At 46.5% G+C, this 18,670-nt stretch overlaps 1 protein-coding gene across 24 annotated transcripts in view; it reads left to right on the top strand.

Annotated features, from left to right (window-relative positions):
- The window catches only part of DYSF (dysferlin), a 233,094-nt gene that overhangs the window by 74,663 nt on the left and 139,761 nt on the right, over nucleotides 1-18,670 (top strand). For all 24 annotated transcript variants that reach the window (XR_012422205.1, XM_045369115.3, XM_045369111.3 and 21 more), the window contains 5 exons: nucleotides 68-194; nucleotides 2,148-2,251; nucleotides 9,238-9,306; nucleotides 9,483-9,526; nucleotides 13,359-13,441. Coding sequence is in view for 23 of the 24 variants with exons in the window: in XM_045369115.3 (XP_045225050.2) it covers nucleotides 68-194; nucleotides 2,148-2,251; nucleotides 9,238-9,306; nucleotides 9,483-9,526; nucleotides 13,359-13,441 (427 nt within the window). In the remaining variant the exon portion in view is untranslated. The remainder of the gene's footprint in view (nucleotides 1-67; nucleotides 195-2,147; nucleotides 2,252-9,237; nucleotides 9,307-9,482; nucleotides 9,527-13,358; nucleotides 13,442-18,670) is intronic.

Raw genomic sequence — 18,670 nt, 5'->3', positions numbered from 1 at the left:
TAGAAAAAGAGAGTAAAACCCTGCGCTCAGGAGCGCGTGAAGGAATCATATTTGGTTTCCTTTGTAGCTGGAGAGAAAAGAGCCCTCTGAAGACAAGGAGGACATTGAAAGCAACCTGCTCCGGCCCACAGGCGTGGCCCTGCGAGGAGCCCACTTCTGCCTGAAGGTCTTCCGGGCCGAGGACTTGCCACAGAGTGCGTGGGGCGCGCCCTTGGGTGGGAGGTCTGCAGGAGGCTGGAGGCGCAGGGCTGGTGAGGGTGGGCGGTGGCGGGTGGAGTCAGCTCCCTGGGGGAAGGAGAGGAAAACAATCAGAATTTAATGAAAAGTAATCAGTATTGGTGGAGTTACGAAGATTCAAGAACTCTTGAGAGTAACAGCTGCCTCTCAGCTCCATTCCAGTGTCCTCTGGGCCTGGTGTGGCTATTTGGCTACTCTGTGGACCCATTTTCTTGGTTGTCATTGAGGAGTCAGCACCATCTGGACTCTATTCTGGCCTTAGGGCTGGCTCTCACTGATTTTCCTTCCCGCTATGAGGAAGCACATCCTGCAAGTCGGCAGAGCTGGACTGGGGAGCAGTTGCTCTAACGTTGGAAGGGTTTGCTTGAAGGATTCCTGGGGCCCCCTGTCTTCACAGATGAAGGACACGGATCCACAAGGTGACCCACTATCCTAGCTTGCCTCAGATTGTCCTGGTTTTAGCACTGAAAGTGCCTGTTCCAGGAAACCCTGTGATCTCCGGCAAACTGGGACAGTGGGTACCCGACTTGCAACCATCTCTTCCTCCCAGGAAGGCCAATGTGGCCACTGCCTGGTTCCTCACAGTGGTTGGCCCGGTTCTAGACCCATCTGTGTGTTTAGTAAATGCTGGGGAATTATACTGAATATTCGAGAGCTCTGGGTATCAACTTGGGCTGATATTAGAATTACCTGGGAAGATTCAAAACGGTCCAAATGCCAGGGCCCTGCTTCCAGCATTTCAGATGGACTTGAGTTAGGGCAGGGCTCAGCACTGGAAGGGTTTAAAGGTTCCCCAGGTTATTCTGTCGTGAGGCCCAGTTGTGAGCCGCTATTTTAGAGCATACATCAACACAACCAAGCCACTGTCCACAGCATAGTCAGTGAGAAGGTTTGCAATGTGGGTCCCTGGTTACAACTTTTCCATAAAGATAATTGTTTGAGAGTTTCTGCTTTGGCTGCTGACATCAAGAAATGAAATGTACAAGCTTACTTGGACCAAATCCTGAAGAAAGCCTGTAAATAAGTAATGGGTATTAATTCAGTACTAAAATACATGTTTACAAATATTCTGCACTTATTGATTGCAACTATGTAGAAGTGAGGCTGGTGAACTTCAAGAGGGGCATGGTGAAATAGAAATGTTTGCTTTTCTTAAGGTGAAAGAGCTTTGTGTTGAATTCCCTGCAATGTTGTTTGAAAAAAAAAATAGATGGGCAAACAGATCATAAATGTTTGCTAATTGTTGTGCCTTTTGTACTTATGTAGACATTAGCTAGTATATAATCTTTAACTATCCCCCCCACTCACCCACTCATATGCCTATAAATATAACATGCTTTATACACATATGTATGTGTATACACATATACATTATCTGTCTATCTATATCTACATATGTAAATAATCTGACTCATTCAAAAAATAATTGGTTTGAGGCAGCATAGATTAAAAACTCTTAAGAAAAAAACAACAGAATTGACTTCTTGGTTAACCTCAGGTAAATCGCTGCACTAATAGATTTAAAGGAAAATGTCAACCAGGCACCAATAATGGGATATTGTTATAACAACTGCCAGTCCTTTTCTGGGTACTTACTGCCCTTAGTGATGTAGATTTCTAATCAGTCAAGCAGTCGATAAGTTGGTAGATTTGACTGAAAGGCTTTGAATGCAGGGCGAGGACAGTGAATGAGCCGTTTGGGACTGGTGACAAAGTGGCCCGGTGCTCTCAGTAGTTACTGCTCTGAGACAGTCCTCCCTCTGGGGGTCCCCTGGACTGAGTCCCTGTGTGAAGGGGTCACAACTTCTTGCTCACATAGTCCCAGGACTGCCTGGAGACAGATGGGGGATAGTCAGGGTTTTGGAGGTGAGACAGCAGGCAGGCAATGACTGGTGTGTCCCTCTTCCCAGTGGACGATGCCGTGATGGACAACGTGAAACAGATCTTTGGCTTTGAGAGTAACAAGAAGAACTTGGTGGACCCCTTTGTGGAGGTCAGCTTTGCGGGGAAAATGGTAAGCAGTAAGGGAGCAGGAGGGTTCTCTCGGGAGGGGACTTCCTGGTGCCCTGTGGACAGTGCGGGGTGAGAGCAAGACAGAGCGAGGCGCCCGCACCAGATGTGTGTGCACAGGGAGGGGCTGATCCTGGTGTGTGGTGAGACACCCACACAGGCCCAGCTCTCAGAGGCTGCCCTGCACATGAATGTGGACAGGTCTGCCTGGGGGTGTCCCAGACAGACACATAGATGCGGATAGCCCAGGAGAGGACGTCGGACAGTGGATAGTAGAGGAACATTTGGGGGAAAATGGAGCAATAGCATGGAAACCAGACATGAAGGCATAAAGATAGGGAAAATATATTTTAAAGATGTGGGATAAAAACATAATGATTATTTTAAAAATGTTGTGGGGGGAGTTGGGCAGAGAAAGACCCCTCTGGTGGGCGCCCTAGTCTCTTCCTTGCAGCCCGCCTTCCTGCCCTGAGGCGGTGCTGTGGCTCCAGTCCCTGCTGACTTCTGTCCCAGCCCTTGTCTCTACCCAGGCTGTCCAGCCCACAGTGTCTGTGTGCCCCCTACGGGCTTTCCTGGCAGCCCCAGCCCTCCCAGGCTTCAGCCGTCACCTCTCCGCAGAGAACTCGGTAGCTCTCCAACCCCTCCCTTCAACCCCAGGCCTCTCTGTGCCTCTAAACAGCTCTGCCTGCTGCCCCTCTGAGCCCTGGAGGGAGTAATTTTCTCTGCGCAAACTGCCCCATATCCAAAAGCCTCTGTCTTAGCCAGGTACAACCATCAAAGGCAGAAAATGTGGACCTGCCTTGATTCCTCCCTCTTTTTTCTCTCTCCATATCACACATGCCACCTCTAGCTTTTGACTTTAAACATGTCCCCAGGGCCCACCCCTACCTCGTGTCCCCGTAGCCACTGCCAGCTGTTCCCAGGACCACTCCTTTGTTTCTCACCTCATGCATCGAATTTTTGAACAGCCCAGGCCATTTGTCCAAGTACTGGATTTGTTCGATTGTTTTCTTCTGCTGTTTAACTTGTTTCTCTGGCTCCTCTCTTTCCTGTAAACTGGAAGTTAGGTCTAGAGACTTGATTAGACTCAGATGAAGTATTTCGGCAAGAAGTCAGCATAGGTGATGTTCTGCATGTCATATGGCATCACAACAGAAAGCCATAATGTCAGGTTGTCCCATCATCAGGGTTGATTGCCTGATCACACGGTGAAAGTGATGCCTCCAGATGGCTCTCTTATAAAAGTAAATGTTCCCCCTTTGTAATTAGCAAGTAAACTGTGGGCAATATCTTGGCACTGTACGGATATCCTATTTCTCAGCTATCTTTTACCTAATGGTCTAAGCATCCATTGACCTTCCTGTCTGAAGAAGTCATTTAGTTGGGACTGCAAAGTGGTGATTTTCTCATTATCATTCTTTTTCTCTTGATTAGCTGACTTTTTTTCTGCAAAGAAGAGCTTTCTCCCTCCTGCCTCGTTGAGTATTAGTATGGACCTCAATGCTTTTTATTTTTAATGTGTTAAATCAGTCATTATTGTGTTGATGTTTGAATTATACTGAAGGTGGCCATCGGGAGCCCCTTTGAGCTGGGCTCTCTCTCCTCAGAGACTAGCACAGGGTCCCAGTGAAAATGTACATGGGGGTGTAATGCAGATTTTAAACTCGTTCATGTGGAGGTGTAACTGCTCACTGCAGATCCTCACCTGAGTGCAGGTTTTGGTGTGGGCTCAGGGTACGGGTCTTACGCCCTGCTCCTGGCATCAGGAGGAATGGGGACAGCTCCTTGAAGGCAGGAAGGAAACAGGAAGCTGCGGCTGTATGTTTTTTGTGGGACACTAGCTCCAAGGACTAGGATTAATTTTTCCACTTGACACTTGGGAAATTCACGTCTTGAGATTGTTCTTATTTTGCATTCCCAACACGGAAGGTATTTCGATGGTGGCTGGAACCAAGACCGACATGCCTTCACATTCGTTGGAACTAAGCCTCAGAGCTCTGGGGCTCCTGGCTGCTCCGGGGTCCCTGCTAGCATCTTTGATCTCCCTGGGTCTTCTGTTCTGAGATGCCCTTGGCTGGCCCTGGGGATTTCTGTAGGAAGGTACCAGTATCTAGGGGAGGTGAAGGGGCAAAGGCGGCCAAGACAAGTGACTGTATACTGTGGGTTGGCATCTGGGCTCATGCAAGAAGCTGCACCTCCCATTTTTCCTCTAGAAAGAGGTGGAGGGAGTTGAAGAATGACCTTATGGTGAAGGAGGCAGCTGCAACACTCCGTCTTGAAAGTTTCAATCTGGCCGCCGTCTCCGGTGGTCCCCAGGCCTTTGCGTCCTCTCTTCCCTGAGCCACCTCCTTGTGGCCTCCCCGCTTCTGCTGCTCTTATGGCGTGTCTCATTCTGCCTGTCCCTCTCTTTTAGCCTGCTTGCATGTCCCTTTTTTCTCATTACATCCTAAGCTGAAGAGCCCTGAGGTTACCTTCTGTGTGCCCCACCCACCCCAGCCGGCCTTCTTTGCATTTCCCCTTATGGACGCTTGGTGGCAGTATTATCCAAGATGTGAACCATACTTGATTTGGCCAAGTTACTAAGAAGATAGGAGCGTGGGAGAGTGCGTGCGACTGTGCACTTCATGGTATGGAAGAAACAAAAGGTAGGTACTTGTAGGGCAGGACAGGAAGTTTTAAAACACCTTTTTTCTTTTATGAATTTAAGAATAAAACCCACAAATTGCAAAAAATTGAAAAAATCAGAGAAAAGGAAAACAACAAAAACTCCCACTGCACCATATTCTATACCCTGCACCATATTCTATACCCTGTACCATATTCTGTACCCTGCACCATATTCTATACCCTGCACCATATTCTATACCCTGTACCATAATCTGTACCCTGCACCATAATCTGTACCCTGCACCATATTCTGTACCCTGCACCATATTCTATACCCTGCACCATATTCTATACCCTGTACCATATTCTGTACCGTGCACCATATTCTATACCCTGCACCATATTCTATACCCTGTACCATATTCTGTACCCTGCACCATATTCTGTACCCTGCACCATATTTTGTACCCTGCACCATATTCTGTACCCTGCACCATATTCTATACCCTGTACCATATTCTGTACCCTGGACCGTATTCTGTACCCTGGACCGTATTCTGTACCCTGCACCACCCTGGAGAGAATTACTGGTAACATTGGTTTGTATTTCCTTCTAGTATGTTTTCTCTCTTTAGCTCCCACTACCCTCTTACCTCCCCTCTTCCCACTGACTGGGAATAAAATAATGAAGATATTGATTCTGCAAGCCCAAAATCAACACTCGTGGCACTTTAGTGATGATTTGAGGACACTTTCAGGGCTTTGAAAAATTGGAATCTCCCAGCACGTATGTTGGTTGCTGAGGTTGAACAAGGTGACTCTCTGCCTCCCTGCTCCAGCTCTCATGGAGTAAACACGTGTCCATGATCAAAAGACATGTATCAAAAGTAAATACATGATCAAAAGACATGTGTTTACTCCATGAGAGTTGAAGCAGGGAGGCAGAGAGTCTCAAAACATGATACTACACAGGACACGTATCAAAGGACACAGACAAAATACGTGTCCTTTGATACGTGTCCTGTGTAGTCTCATGTTTTTCACATTTTTGTGCCTTTGTTGGCAACTTCACTGTTTAAAATGGCCCCAAATGTCATGCTGAAGTGCTGTGTGGCTTTTCTAAGCTCAGAACAGCTGTGATGTGCCTGACAGAGGAAGTGCGCGTGATAGGTAAGCTTCCTGCAGGCTTCGGTCACGGTGCCATTGGCTGTAAGTTCAATGCCGATGACTCAACAATATATATTCAAAAGTAAGGTGTCCTTCCACAGAAGCACACATAAACCAAGGTTACCTATTGATCAGTTGACAAAAACGTTGTGACAGAGGCTGGCAGGAATTTAACCCTGCTTCTCCTCTGGGGTAATGAGTCAGTGTTCACCAGTCAGGGTTCCTGGTGACCTTATAGATAGTAACTACCATGAATAATGAGAATCAACTATATACATGCAGTTTGGTAAACGGCTTGTGTTGTCTCATCTTTTCTCAGATTATTAAATAGTCATTGAAATGATTTTTTTTATGGCGGCATAATATTCTGTCAGATGAGTATACTATAACATTTGACTTATTTTTGGATATATATAATTCCAATTTTTCCCTTTTATAAACAACTTTGTGACAAACATCAGCATACAGGAATCTTCATCCACACTCTGATTGCTTTTCTATAGGGAAGTTTCTAGAATTGGGGCTGCTAAGCCAGAGGGCTTATCTTTAAGTGTCTGATACAGATGACCAAATAGCCTTCCAGAGAGAGTGTGCTAATAATACTCCATTGGGGAGTGAAGGAAGGTAAAAAGGTAAAGGAAGAAGAAAAGAGAAGCAGAGAAAGAGGAAGAAGCAGCATGGTGCGACCCTGGCTGAGTGCCTGTGGGTGAAACAGGATGGGGGAAGGCTGGCAGGGATCTCTGGGGCCAGAGGCAGTGCTGGCTGGGGTGTGGCAGATGGACCAGCTGCTGTTCAAGCCCCCAGACCCACATCCCGGTGAAGGCAGCCAGGTTGAAGTGTTTGAGATGGAGGAGGGCCAGATGCCTGGGGCAGGGGCTGAAGCAGCCCATGTACATCCTGTGTGTGTGCTGGGGCAGCCTGTGCCTTCTTATTCCAGGGACCTGGGGCACAGAGTTGACAGGGCCACTCAGCTGGGTCTTGTTCACGTGTCTTTTATTTTAAAAATTTGTTTATCTAATTTTTGAATTAGGTAGTATATTTATTCTATCTATCTATCTATCTATCTATCTATCTATCTATCTATCAATCATGAAAAATCTCCCTCTTGCTCTGTACCTCATCCAACAATCAATTCATTCATTTCTTCCTTTTCAAAGAAAACCACTGCAATTAGTTTCCTTTATATTATTCTGGTTTTGTGATGCATGTGTAAGCAAATATGACTACAGATTCTTTTTATTCTTGAGACGGAGTCTCACTTAGTAGCCCAGGCTGGAGTCCAGTGGTGCAATCTCGGCTCATTGCAGCTTCTGCCTCCTGGATTCAGGTGATTTTTATGCCTCGGCCTCCCGAGTAGCTGGTACTATAGGCATGTGCCACCACTCCTGGCTAATTTTTGTATTTTTAGTAGAGACGGGGTTTTGCCACATTATCCAGGCTGGTCTTGAACTCCTGACCTCAAGTGATTCACCTGCCTTGGGCTCCCAAAGTGCTGGGATTAAGGCATGAGCCACCGTGCCCATCCAACTGTAGATTTTTATCTCTTACCTTTTAGCACAAATGGCTGTGCATCACACTCACCGCTCTGCACCTTGCTTTTTCACTTAATCATATAACTTGGAGATTGTTTCATGTCACTACCTAGAGGCATCCTCATTCTGTTTGAGAGCTGCCTAGTACTCCATTGTACGGATGGACCATACTTGATCTAACCTGTTCTCCACTGGTGGACACATGGGTTGTTCCAAATCCTTACTAATTCAAGCCACGCTGCAGTGAATAGCCTCACACATGTGTCATTCCTCACATGTGCAAGTATTTCTGTAGGATGGGTGTCTAGAGGTAGAACTGATAGGGCAGTGGGAACATGCATCTGAAACTGCAATAGATAGTGGCCAATTGTCCTCTGGAGGGGTCAAAGTATTTTGTTTTCCCCCCAGCAAAACATGAGCATGCAGTTTTCCCATAGCCTTGCCAACAGTGGTCTGTCAGACTTTAGAGATTTTTATGAATCTGACGGGTGAGGAATGGCATTTTGTTGGTTTTCTTTGTGTTTCTTTATGAGTGGGATGGAGCATCTCTTTATATGTCTCAAGGCTTTGCGTCTTCATTCTGTGAACTGTCTCTTCCATTCTTTGCTCTTTCTTCCATTGGATTGGATCGTTGGTCTCTCTTCTTTCCTTACTCCTCTCTATGGGCCAAATCCTGGCACTCCGTCCTGCACCCAGCCCTGTGTGGCCTTTGTCTGGGGCTCTTTTTATAGGGAGGAGGGGGAAGGTGAGGGCAGGGGCCAGCACTGGGTGGACCAGGAACGGAGACATCATCCTCACCCCTGGGGACCTGAAGTCTCTGATTTAAGTCAGATGCTCATTAAATGAGATAATGCACATAAAATGCTTAGCACAAGGCAGGGCTTATCACAGTAAATGCTCTGAAAAGGCTGCTTATTATTTTCATGTGTAGAACATGGAAGTCTACCAGGATCTGTGTATCTGAAACTGAATCTTTACCTGCTGCCCCCGTGTGTGGGTACAGGATGCGCTGGGGCTGGCTGAGGGGCCTGGTGTTCCTTATGGACTCCAAGGCCAGGGCTGGCCTGTGAGCTGCTGGTTTGATCTGGTTTCCACTCCTGTGAGGTTTCTTGTTTGCGAAAAGCCTGGTCTTTAGGGCAGGGCTGCTTGGAGGCAGACTGTGGCTTACAGGGTTTGCATCTTCCCTGAATTTTCTTTCACTCTCCGACCTCGGTGCGTGGCTCCCCTCCCCCGTCTCTGATCTCCTAGAGGTCACAGTCTTCCTACATGGTGGATGATATGGGGTAATGGGCAAAAGAGCCTTCTGGGCCATAAGGGCCTCTGGGAAAGCCTATCTGGACTGGACTCAGGGCCCCCACATTTAGGGTCTTGGCCATAATGGGAGGTATGGAGGGGGATTTTCAGCCAGAGGTGTGAGTTAAGGGTAGAAGGGCTGTGGCATTCAGACAACCCACCCTACCCTTACCCACTCCCCAGCTCTGGCTCTGACCTTCCATTGAGCTTTTTCTCTGCAAAGATTCCCTGTGTCTGAGCCCCCTGTACTAGGCCCCAACCCCAGGGTCTTACACCCAGCCCTGAGGGCAGCCAGTGTGGCAGAGAATGGCCAATGGCTGGCATGGTGGCCCTGGGGGAGCCCAGAGTCCCCATGGAGCTCGATCCATTGTCCCTTCCCTGTGTCTTCTAGCTCTGCAGCAAGATCTTGGAGAAGACGGCCAACCCTCAGTGGAACCAGAACATCACACTGCCTGCCATGGTGAGCCTCCCACCCCAGCACACCCAAGGAGGCCCCTGGGGCTCTGGGCTTCGGGAGGTCCAGGGCTCCTGCCTCCCCAGCATCCTGCCAGTATCCCAGACTTCAGCTCGGGTGGGGAGGGGCTGTTCTATCTTCAAAAGGACTCTTCTCCTAACACGCCTCTATTCCTTCCTCAGTTTCCCTCCATGTGTGAAAAAATGAGGATTCGTGTCATAGACTGGTGAGTCCTGAGTCTTGGGGTCTTTAGGGCGGGCTGTCCTGGGGGGCGCTGGGTCCCTCAGTTTCATTCGGCTCAGTGACTGGTAGTGAGAGTGTGAGGGAGAAGTTTCAGGTGAGGTAATGTCCCCTTGGGGTAGCCAGGGATGGAGAGGGTGTGGGCACTTCCTGGGAAGCTTACTCACACCTGCTTGTTGGCAGGGAGGCAGATAAGGAGGGGCCAGCTGGGATCGGCTGTGAGGAATAATCTCTGAGGGCAGGAGGAGCTGGGAAGACTTCCTGGAGGAGGTGGGACAGGTGATGGCCTGGCAGGAGGGGTGGGGTTTTGCTAAGCTCATGATGAGGACGTTCCAGTGAGGAGAGGCTCACAAACCAAGGCCAGGGGCTGAAAAGAGCAGAGCTTCAGGGAGGATGGGCTGCAGTGCAGCCCTGGGTTGGTGGGATGAAAAGGTAGGGTCCCCCAGCTGGAGGAGTGGCCCAGATTGCCTGGGCAGGGGACGCCACGGCAGCTGTGCAGCAGGTGAGGGCAGCAGCTCGCAGGCATCTTAGAAAGATCACAGCATCTAATACTTGTTGAGCACCTACTAAAGACCAACCCTGTTTCCAGCAAGCACTCGACACGAGTCATCTCATCTGACCATCAGCTCACCGACATCAGTTCGCAGATGAGAAGGCAGGTTGGGAAAGATTGAGTGACCTGCCTGAGCTGACAGCTAGCTGGAAAGTAGCTGAGGCCAGGCTTGAACCCAAGCCTGCTGTTTCCAAAGCCTGGGTTCCTAACCACTAGGCCATGCCACCTTCTGCTAGTTGACAGGAGTTTTCTCTTACACTTGAGGGGAACACTTGGGGTCCACACGTGTGATCTCGGGGCATTGGGCTTCCCAAAAAGAGAGAGTTGTCCTTTCTTTGCCCCCAAGAAGTCTTGGCTGTGTGGTTCCCCAGCGTGTTCTCCTTTGGTCTCATGCCCGTGACACCCCCAACCAGGAGGATAATGAGAGACTAGGGAAAAACCCCCAGGCCACAGAGCCATTAAGCTGTGTGCCAGTTCCCCAGGCCTAAAGAAAACAGCTTGTGAGAATTAGAGGAGAGGAAAGAGAGCCGCCGGGAGGGCCTGTGAGGGAGAGGCCGCGAGGGCAGTGACCACGGGTATGTGCCGTGGGGAAGCGGTTTGGAGGAAAGATGTGCTTTACATCCCAGAATGATCTCTTCATCTCAGCTCTCCATGTGTGCCGCTCTGACTGCGGGCAATGGGCTGTGCGTGTCCCTGCGTGTTTGCACATGTGGATGTGTGTGGGTGCGGTTGTCTCCTGTGTTGTGGATGTGTCTGGCCCGAGTCCGGGTGAGCTGTGTCAAAGGCATCAGCGTACTGTACAATCCAAACACATTACAGAATCTGGTGGTTGCATCTCTGGTTTGGGTTGAAGTGGCATTTTTATTGTGAGTCTATTTTCAGACTTGCTGTATTTTCCAAAAGCAACCCCAAGCCCCAAAACCCAACTCTTGGCCAGAAAGCATTCTGCTGCTTCAAGTTGCTATCCAGAAGAGTGCTTTCTTCCCAGAAAACGCAGATAAGCTCTTGTTATTACCTGAATCCTGGAAATAGGATATAGTCCATATGGCCGTTTCTCTGTAACTTAATCTTCCATTTAATTCTTCAGAAATTCCTTTTTCATTAAAAAACCAAACAACACAAAACAAAAAAAGAACCCAAACCACCCCCTACCTCCATAAAGCAAAACCTCTCTCCTCCCACTCTCCTTCCCTCGTCTCCCAATTCAGAGAAGGCCGGAGGTCAGACATCCAATTCCTTCTCAAGTGCTGGTCTTGTCTAGGGTTTGGTCACGAAGACAGTGTACAAATGCCATCGGCTGTCAGTCATCTGGTGCTGAGAATCTCATTGTAAAATGTTCCAGCACATTTTTACTTTCCAGTTCTTTTTTTCTTTTTGGGATGGAATTTCGCTCTTGTCGCCCAGGCTGGAGTCCAATGGTGCAATCTTGGCTCACTGCAACCTCTGCCTCTCAGGTTCAAGTGATTCTCCTGCCTCAGCCTCCTGAGTAGCAGGGATTACAGGCACGCACCACCACCCCTGGCTAATTTTTGTATTTTTAGGAGAAACGGGGCTTCAGCATGTTGGCCAGGCTGGTCTTGAACTCCTGACCTCAGGTGATCCACCTGCCTTGACCTCCCAATGTGCTGGGATTACAGGCATGAGCCACCACACCCAGCTTTTCAGTTCTTATTAACATCATTCACCTGGAAAAATGGTAAAGATCTGTCTGTGCTGACAATTCATTCTTCCTAATGTAGCACCAGTGATGGAAAACTTTAAAAATCAAAGCTTAACCACCTCCCTGGGAAATACAAAGAGAGAGGAAGGAAGGAGCACAGAAATTGGGCAGAGATTAGGGTACCTCATAGGGTCAGGATTTCAAAGAAAAATCGAAGCACCATGCCAGGGTGTGCTTTCACAATGGGGCTGGGATGTGTCATTTGAAGCTGCCCATGGCTAAGGCACTCACAACAGGGAGAGGGTGTCAAAGAGGCACCAAGAAGAAGGGGAAAATACCCAGGAGAAACTTCCTGAAGGAGATGGGTCCTGCCCAGCCCAACGTTTCTCAGCCTCTGCATCATTGGCATTTGGGACTGGATTATTTTTTGTTGTGGGGGTTCTTGACCTAGTGGTTTTGACCCCAGGTCTAGCCTACCCGGGAAGCAGCAGGTGGCTGCAATCAAAGCTCTGGTCTCCACGTCAGCATCTCTGGCCTCAAATCCCAGCTTTGCCATCTTGGCAAATTATTTAACCTTCTCAACGTTGGCTTTCTCATCTGAATTTGGGGCTAATTGTACCTACCTGGTCGTGCCGATGTGAGTTAAGTCACTTGATGGTTTTAGTGCAGTGCTTAGCTCTTAGTAGGTGCTCAATAAATGTTAGCTCAATTACTGTTTATTATCATCAAAGGAGGCAGGAGTGGGGTTCAGAGGGAGGGTCTGCACAGGACGTGGTTGGCTAATAGGTGAATCAATCGGTTAGCCTCCTTGAGCTCCTGGCCACAGTCCCCTACACTGGTTGGGGAGCCGAGAATTGTGCCCCTGGAAGCAGGCCCTGTGCCTTGCAGGAGCAGTGGTCCAGGAATCAGGACGCCAGGACTTCCATTCCGGTCTTCCCCTCCCTCCCAATGACCTTGGGCAAATACCTACATGGCTTTGAGCCTCAGTTTCCTCATTGGTGCAACAGAGATAATAATGAAAGTGCTTGTTTCTCAAGGCTGTGTGAGCCTCCGGTGTGATAAAGGCTAAAAGTGCTCCATTACGTACAAAGTCAGATACAAAAAGGAATCGTGTATTACCACTGGCTACTTCAAGACTGTGGCCTTAGAGATAGTTTCTTCCTGGTCACCTAGTTTTCTCCTTGATCTGAACATTTCTTTAGCTCCTGGAGCCTCTCAGTTCTCCCTGGGTCTGGGAATCTGGCTCCCTGAACAGTCTCCCCAGTCTCTGGCCCTGCCTCCTTGCCTCCGCCCTCCTCCCTGTCAGCCTGCAGATGTGTCTGCAGAGATCCAAGCTGGCAGCGGGGGCTTGGTTGCCTGATGGGATGCTGGTGGTTGGCGAGATGAACTAGTTCCCTCTCAGAGAGTCTTGGGCACGTCTTCTGTGCAGTTTCTTCATCTCTGGGATTACCAGGCCTCAGTAACCTACCAAAGTGAAGACCAGGAGCGCTCTCTGCCCACCCCCTGCCCCCCCGTGATGTGTCACTGAGGCCGCATACTTCCTGGGTGGGCTGTGGCCTGCAGTTCCTTCCCTGTGTTCAGGTCCTCTCTGCTCCCTTGCTCTAGGGATCGCCTCACTCACAATGACATCGTGGCTACCGCCGACCTGAGTATGTCGAAAATCTCTGCCCCTGGAGGAGACATAGAAGGTATGTTTCCTCTTCGTTCTGCCCTTTGACCCCCTGTGCTCTCCCCTGTCCCCCCTCTATCCAGCTTATACCTCTACCTTTGAGAGTTTGCAGAAAAGGGGAGATGATAAGGCCTTTGTTGCCCATTTTCCACTGAGAAGGGCTCTGGCAATGAAAGAGAGGTCTTGCAGACATTTAGGGTTCTCCACACTTGGATTGTGGGATATGCCACTGAAGGGCACAAAGAGGATAATTCACTCCTGCAGAGAACATTGGCTGGCTGTGGCCATGCCATCCGTCAGGTCCTGCATTGGCTGACTGTGCTCTAGCGGTTTCAAAAGCTACTGAAATAGATCTTATTGGTCTATTAAAGAAGTAACTCATCATCATTTTGTAAAATTTTAAATAAAGAAATAATCTGAAAGAATATAAAATTTACCTGAAATGACCCATAAGCCCACCCCTCCAGCCAGAACTATTAGCACTCCGAGACCTTTCGGTATGTGTGTATATCTGTACATGCATGTAAGATGTGTGTATTTAATATATAGATATGTATATATATATACATTAGAACAAATTGTTTTGAAAATTGCTTTTTGATACTTGACAATACAACATAGATATCTTTTCCTGTTATTAAATGTTCTTCTATAATACAATTTTAAATGAATACACATATTCCATTATGTGAATGTATCATGATCCATGTTAACTAGTTGATGATGAACATGTAGGTGTTTTCAAAATTTTCCACATTATAAGCAACTAAATTGGCAATGAATATTTCTGTAGCTGAATCTTTATATAATTCATGAGTTTCCTTTTGGATAAATAGCTAAAATTGGAAAAGATTTCAACTTTTTTTTTTTTTTTTGAGATGGAGTCTCACTCTGTCGCCAGACTGGAGTGCAGTGGCCCAAACTTGGCTCACTGCAACCTCCACCTCCCCGATTCGAGCAAGTCTCCTGCCTCAGCCACCCGAGTAGCTGGGACTACAGGTGCACACCACCACGCCCAGCTAATCTTTGTATTTTTAGTAGAGACAGGGTTTTACCACGTTGGCCAGGCTGGTCTCGAACTCCTGGCTTTGTGATCCGCCCACCTCGGCCTCCCAAAGTGCTGGGATTACAGGCATGAGCCACTGCACCTGGCCTAGGATTTCAACATTTTTAAGGCTTTTGATATTTATCAAAATTGCCCTTCAGAAAGACTGGACTATTTTATACGCTTATCATGTCCCTAGGCTTATTTTGCTATGCCCTCCCCAACACAGGGTAAAATAATATTAAAAAAGGAACTTTGTTAATTTGATAGGTGAAAATGGTATTTCACTGTTGCCTTAATTTTCATTTTATTGATAGCTGGAGAAGTTGATGATTTCAATTTGAATATATTTAAATAATTATTTTATATTTATATATAACATGTTTGTATAATTTATATTCATTGTATTATAAATGTCCTATTTATGTTCTTGGCCTATATGAAGAAATGTTTATCTTTTTCTCACAGTTTTGTAAGAGTTCTGTATATATATGGATATTAACTTTTCCTCTGTCATATATGTAGTAAATAACTCTTGTTGGCTTTATTTTACCAATTAATAGTTTTTGACCTATAGAAACTTGAAATTTTTATGTAGCCAAATCTGTTAGTCTTTTCCTTAGGGAATAAGGCGGGGATCTAGCATTACTTTTTTCATAATTGTTCTTTGGTGATACAAACACTGTATTTTGAGTAATCTTTTCCCTATATTTCAAAATGCTGCCTTTATCACCTACTAAATTCCTAAATGTGTTCTTGGGCCTGTTTCTCTGTTATCTTCAACTGGTATGTCTGCTTATTATTTCTTTGGTTTTGATATCTGGGTTATGCTGGCTTTGTAAAATTAATTGTAAAGATTTAAAGTCTTCTCTAACATCTGGAATAGTTTATATAACATAAGAATACAGTCTTTTGAGGGTTTGAAATAATTCACCCATAAAACCATATGGGCTGGGTGCCCTTTTTGAGTGGGTATAGTAATAGCTCTTTAAAAGCTTTTCAATTTCTCCTGTGATGATTGTTATTTTTAGTTTGCTGCTTTTACTCTGGTCAATTTTGATAATTTATATTTTCCTAGAAAAGCATCCATTACATTGAGGTCTAATTTGTTTGCATAGTGTTGCACAGAGCAAATTTTTATAAATTGAATAATTCTCTCTACCTGTGGTGTTTTCCTTTTTCTTATTTCTAATGTTACATATTTGAGTTTTTTTTTTCTTGATTAGCTGGTTAGAAGTTTATTTTAAAACTTTATTGGGCTTTTAATCTTTGCACTCTTTAACTCTCTTTAGACTGATTTTATTGTTTCCTTCTTTAACTTTCTAGCTTCTTGTCTTTATTTTAAAAATTTCCCATTTAAATAATGAAAGTATGGTTTCTGCCTTCTGTGTCATGCTCAAACCCTAAGGTTCAGCAGACCCTAAGGTTGTATTTAATTCTATTATTTTTTTTAACATTTAAACATTTGATCTATTTTGAATTTATTTTTGTGTGTTTTCTGAGAGCAGTTCAATTTGATTCTTTCATAGTTAGTCTATTTTTTTCCTGACTAGATGCTGCTCATAGGAATTTATCTTTTTTCTGATAGTTTAGAAAATTATTTTAATCTTTCTTGGTAAAGGACACTTTCCATTGAATTTTGTCTGAGACATGATGAATTCTTAAATCTGGGTGGAGGATTGTTTTTTAAAAATTCCGACATTATGCCATGGACAGCTGAAGGCAGAGTGGGGGAGTGGGGAGAGCTCCAGCTCTCCAGCTGGCCAACTTGGGTTCAAATGCTCTTGGCTCTGCTTCTTTGTAACTGAGTGAGTTGCTCCAGTCTCCGTAAAATGGGGCTCTTGCAAGTCCCAACCCTCACGAGGCGGTTGTAAAAATCATGAGATTATAAAGGTAAGGTTCTTATAAAGTCTGGTACACAATAACCCTAAAGTAACATTTGCTGTTTTTATCATTAAGATGGGCTTTCTATGTTGCTAATCTGATTTTTTTTTCTGTACCAATTTTGCCTTTTACTGCTTCGTACATGGTTTAAAATGGGCTATTGCATTTGTAGGTTCTTGTCAAGCTTTCTTTTTCCCCTGTCACCCCTTTTATATTTTCCTTTACTTCTTTGCTCCTTGTCTGTTCTCTGCCGGCAGTTCTGCTTTGTTCCACAAAAACTACATCTTCTTGTACTCTACTGAGGATTCCCAATCATTTTCTGCAATATGCAGGTGAATGCTTTCCTGAATCTTACGGATGCAGTTTCCATATCCTGGTTGGCTCTCTGCCCTCTCCCTGCTTTATTCACTCTCCCGCAAGATCTGTTCAGTGTTGGTATCTCCCACAGATAGGGTGTGTGGGTCTTTCTCTGTTCATCCACCTGCTGAGATCTTTAGCTGGAGGACAGGTTAACATGCCCAGTTTCTGGCCGACTCTACCCAGTGCTCTTGAAGTTGGAGATCATCTCCAGATTCTAGATCTCTAGGAGACCTCTAGGAGAGGAGACTGGATATACCATTTTTTAAAATGTTCCTTTTTTTTTTTTTGAGAAAGAGTTTTGCTCTTTTCGCCCAGCCTGGAGTGCAGTGGTGGTGTGATCTTGGCTCAGTGCAACTTCTGCCTCCCGGGTTCAAGCGATTCTCCTGCCTCAGCCTCCCAAGGAGCCACGATTACAGGTGCCTACCACCGTACCCGGCTAATATTTTGTATTTTTAGTAGAGACAGGGTTTCACCATGTTGGCCAGGCTGGTCTCAAACTCCTGACCTGAGGAGTTTCTGACCTGAGGTGATCCACCCGCCTTGGCCTTCCAAATGTTACATCGTTTTTAAGCAAGACATTGTTAACTTAGACTTCTAGCTGCTTGATGTCCTCATGTCCTTCTGTAAATGTAGGCAGCTATCAGAGGCATATACCTGATATTGTTTTCCATTCACTTCATTCTTTTAGGAGATGTTTATTGAACATATGCCTTGTGTCAGGGGCTGGGCATAGAGGGTTCAACAAAATATTCTTGGTCACACCGTCGGGGAACTTAGAGTTCTGACAGGCCACAAACAAGCAGACAAATAAATATATGGGTATAAGTTGTGTTAAGTACCCTCAAAGAAAAGGACATGCATGGTGAAAGAGAATAAGAGAGTAGAGGAGAGCTGTTTCTGCCTGATGGAGTCAAGGAAGGCTTCTAGGAGGAGGTGTCTTAGGCTGCCAGAGGGGAAGCCACCGGCATGTGAGGAGCAGGTAGGAAAGAGTTCCAGGCAGAGGTGATGACATATGCCAAGGCCATGTGGCAAGAAAGAAATGAAAAGACTGGTTTTGCTGAGTTCTCTGAAACATTTAAAGGGCAACTTTTAATTATAGAAAATTTCAAGTACACGCAAAAGTAGAGAATTGTACAGTAAACTCCCAGGCACCCTCCCTGAGCTTCCACATCTAGCTGCTCTCTGCCTTCTGATTTCCTTGTTGGGACTTTGGACTAGTCCCAGAAACGACCTTCCTGCAGGCACTGCAAACCTGCTCTTCCTGCCCCAGCCCCTCCCTTCCTCTCTGGGGGAACAATGTGTTCCGGGATGTGGCCCCGCCCCTTCACTTATTGCTGTTCAGATAGTTTCTGAGAAGGGCTGTCTTCCCGAACAGGTAGAGAGATCTGGGGGTGGTAATGCAGTCAGAGGGTCACCTCACAGGTCAGCACTCTTGGTATGGAAGGAACCTCTTCTTCAGTTTTCTGGCTGGCACTGTCTCTGTCTCTGATTCCAGGGGCAGACACTGGTGGAGGCACAGTGGGGCATTTCTGACTGTTTTCCGACAGTCGTGTTTCATGAGGCTGCAGCCGTGCTTGTCGCCAGCCCCCTGACGGAGAGTTTGCATCCTCCGACCTACCTTCATTTCTATGCTGTGTGAGCCCTCACTTTTCTCTGTGTCCACAAGTGTGTGTTGGTGGGAAGGCAAGAAAGATGTTTATGTGGTCACTAGATGGCGCTCAGGTCACAGGCAACCCAGCGTGCTTCGGAAGGCATTCAAAGTTGGGCCCACCTTCCATCACCGATGGTTCTGGAAATAAATGAGAATCTTCTTGCAACCAGCTAACCGGTTTTGAACATGCAGTTAAATAGCTAGATCTAAGTGGCAGTAAAAGAGTTAAACTTGTGCATCCAACTGGAGCTGTCTTTGATGACTCTCGGACCCTGCCGACCCGTTCCTGCAGAGGTGGGTCCCTTTCT

This window comes from Macaca fascicularis, chromosome 13, assembly GCF_037993035.2.
Source record: "Macaca fascicularis isolate 582-1 chromosome 13, T2T-MFA8v1.1".
NCBI classification, from domain to species: Eukaryota; Metazoa; Chordata; class Mammalia; order Primates; family Cercopithecidae; genus Macaca; species Macaca fascicularis.
Note: the sequence above shows the minus strand (reverse complement) of the source record. Positions and strands in the feature narration are given on the sequence as shown.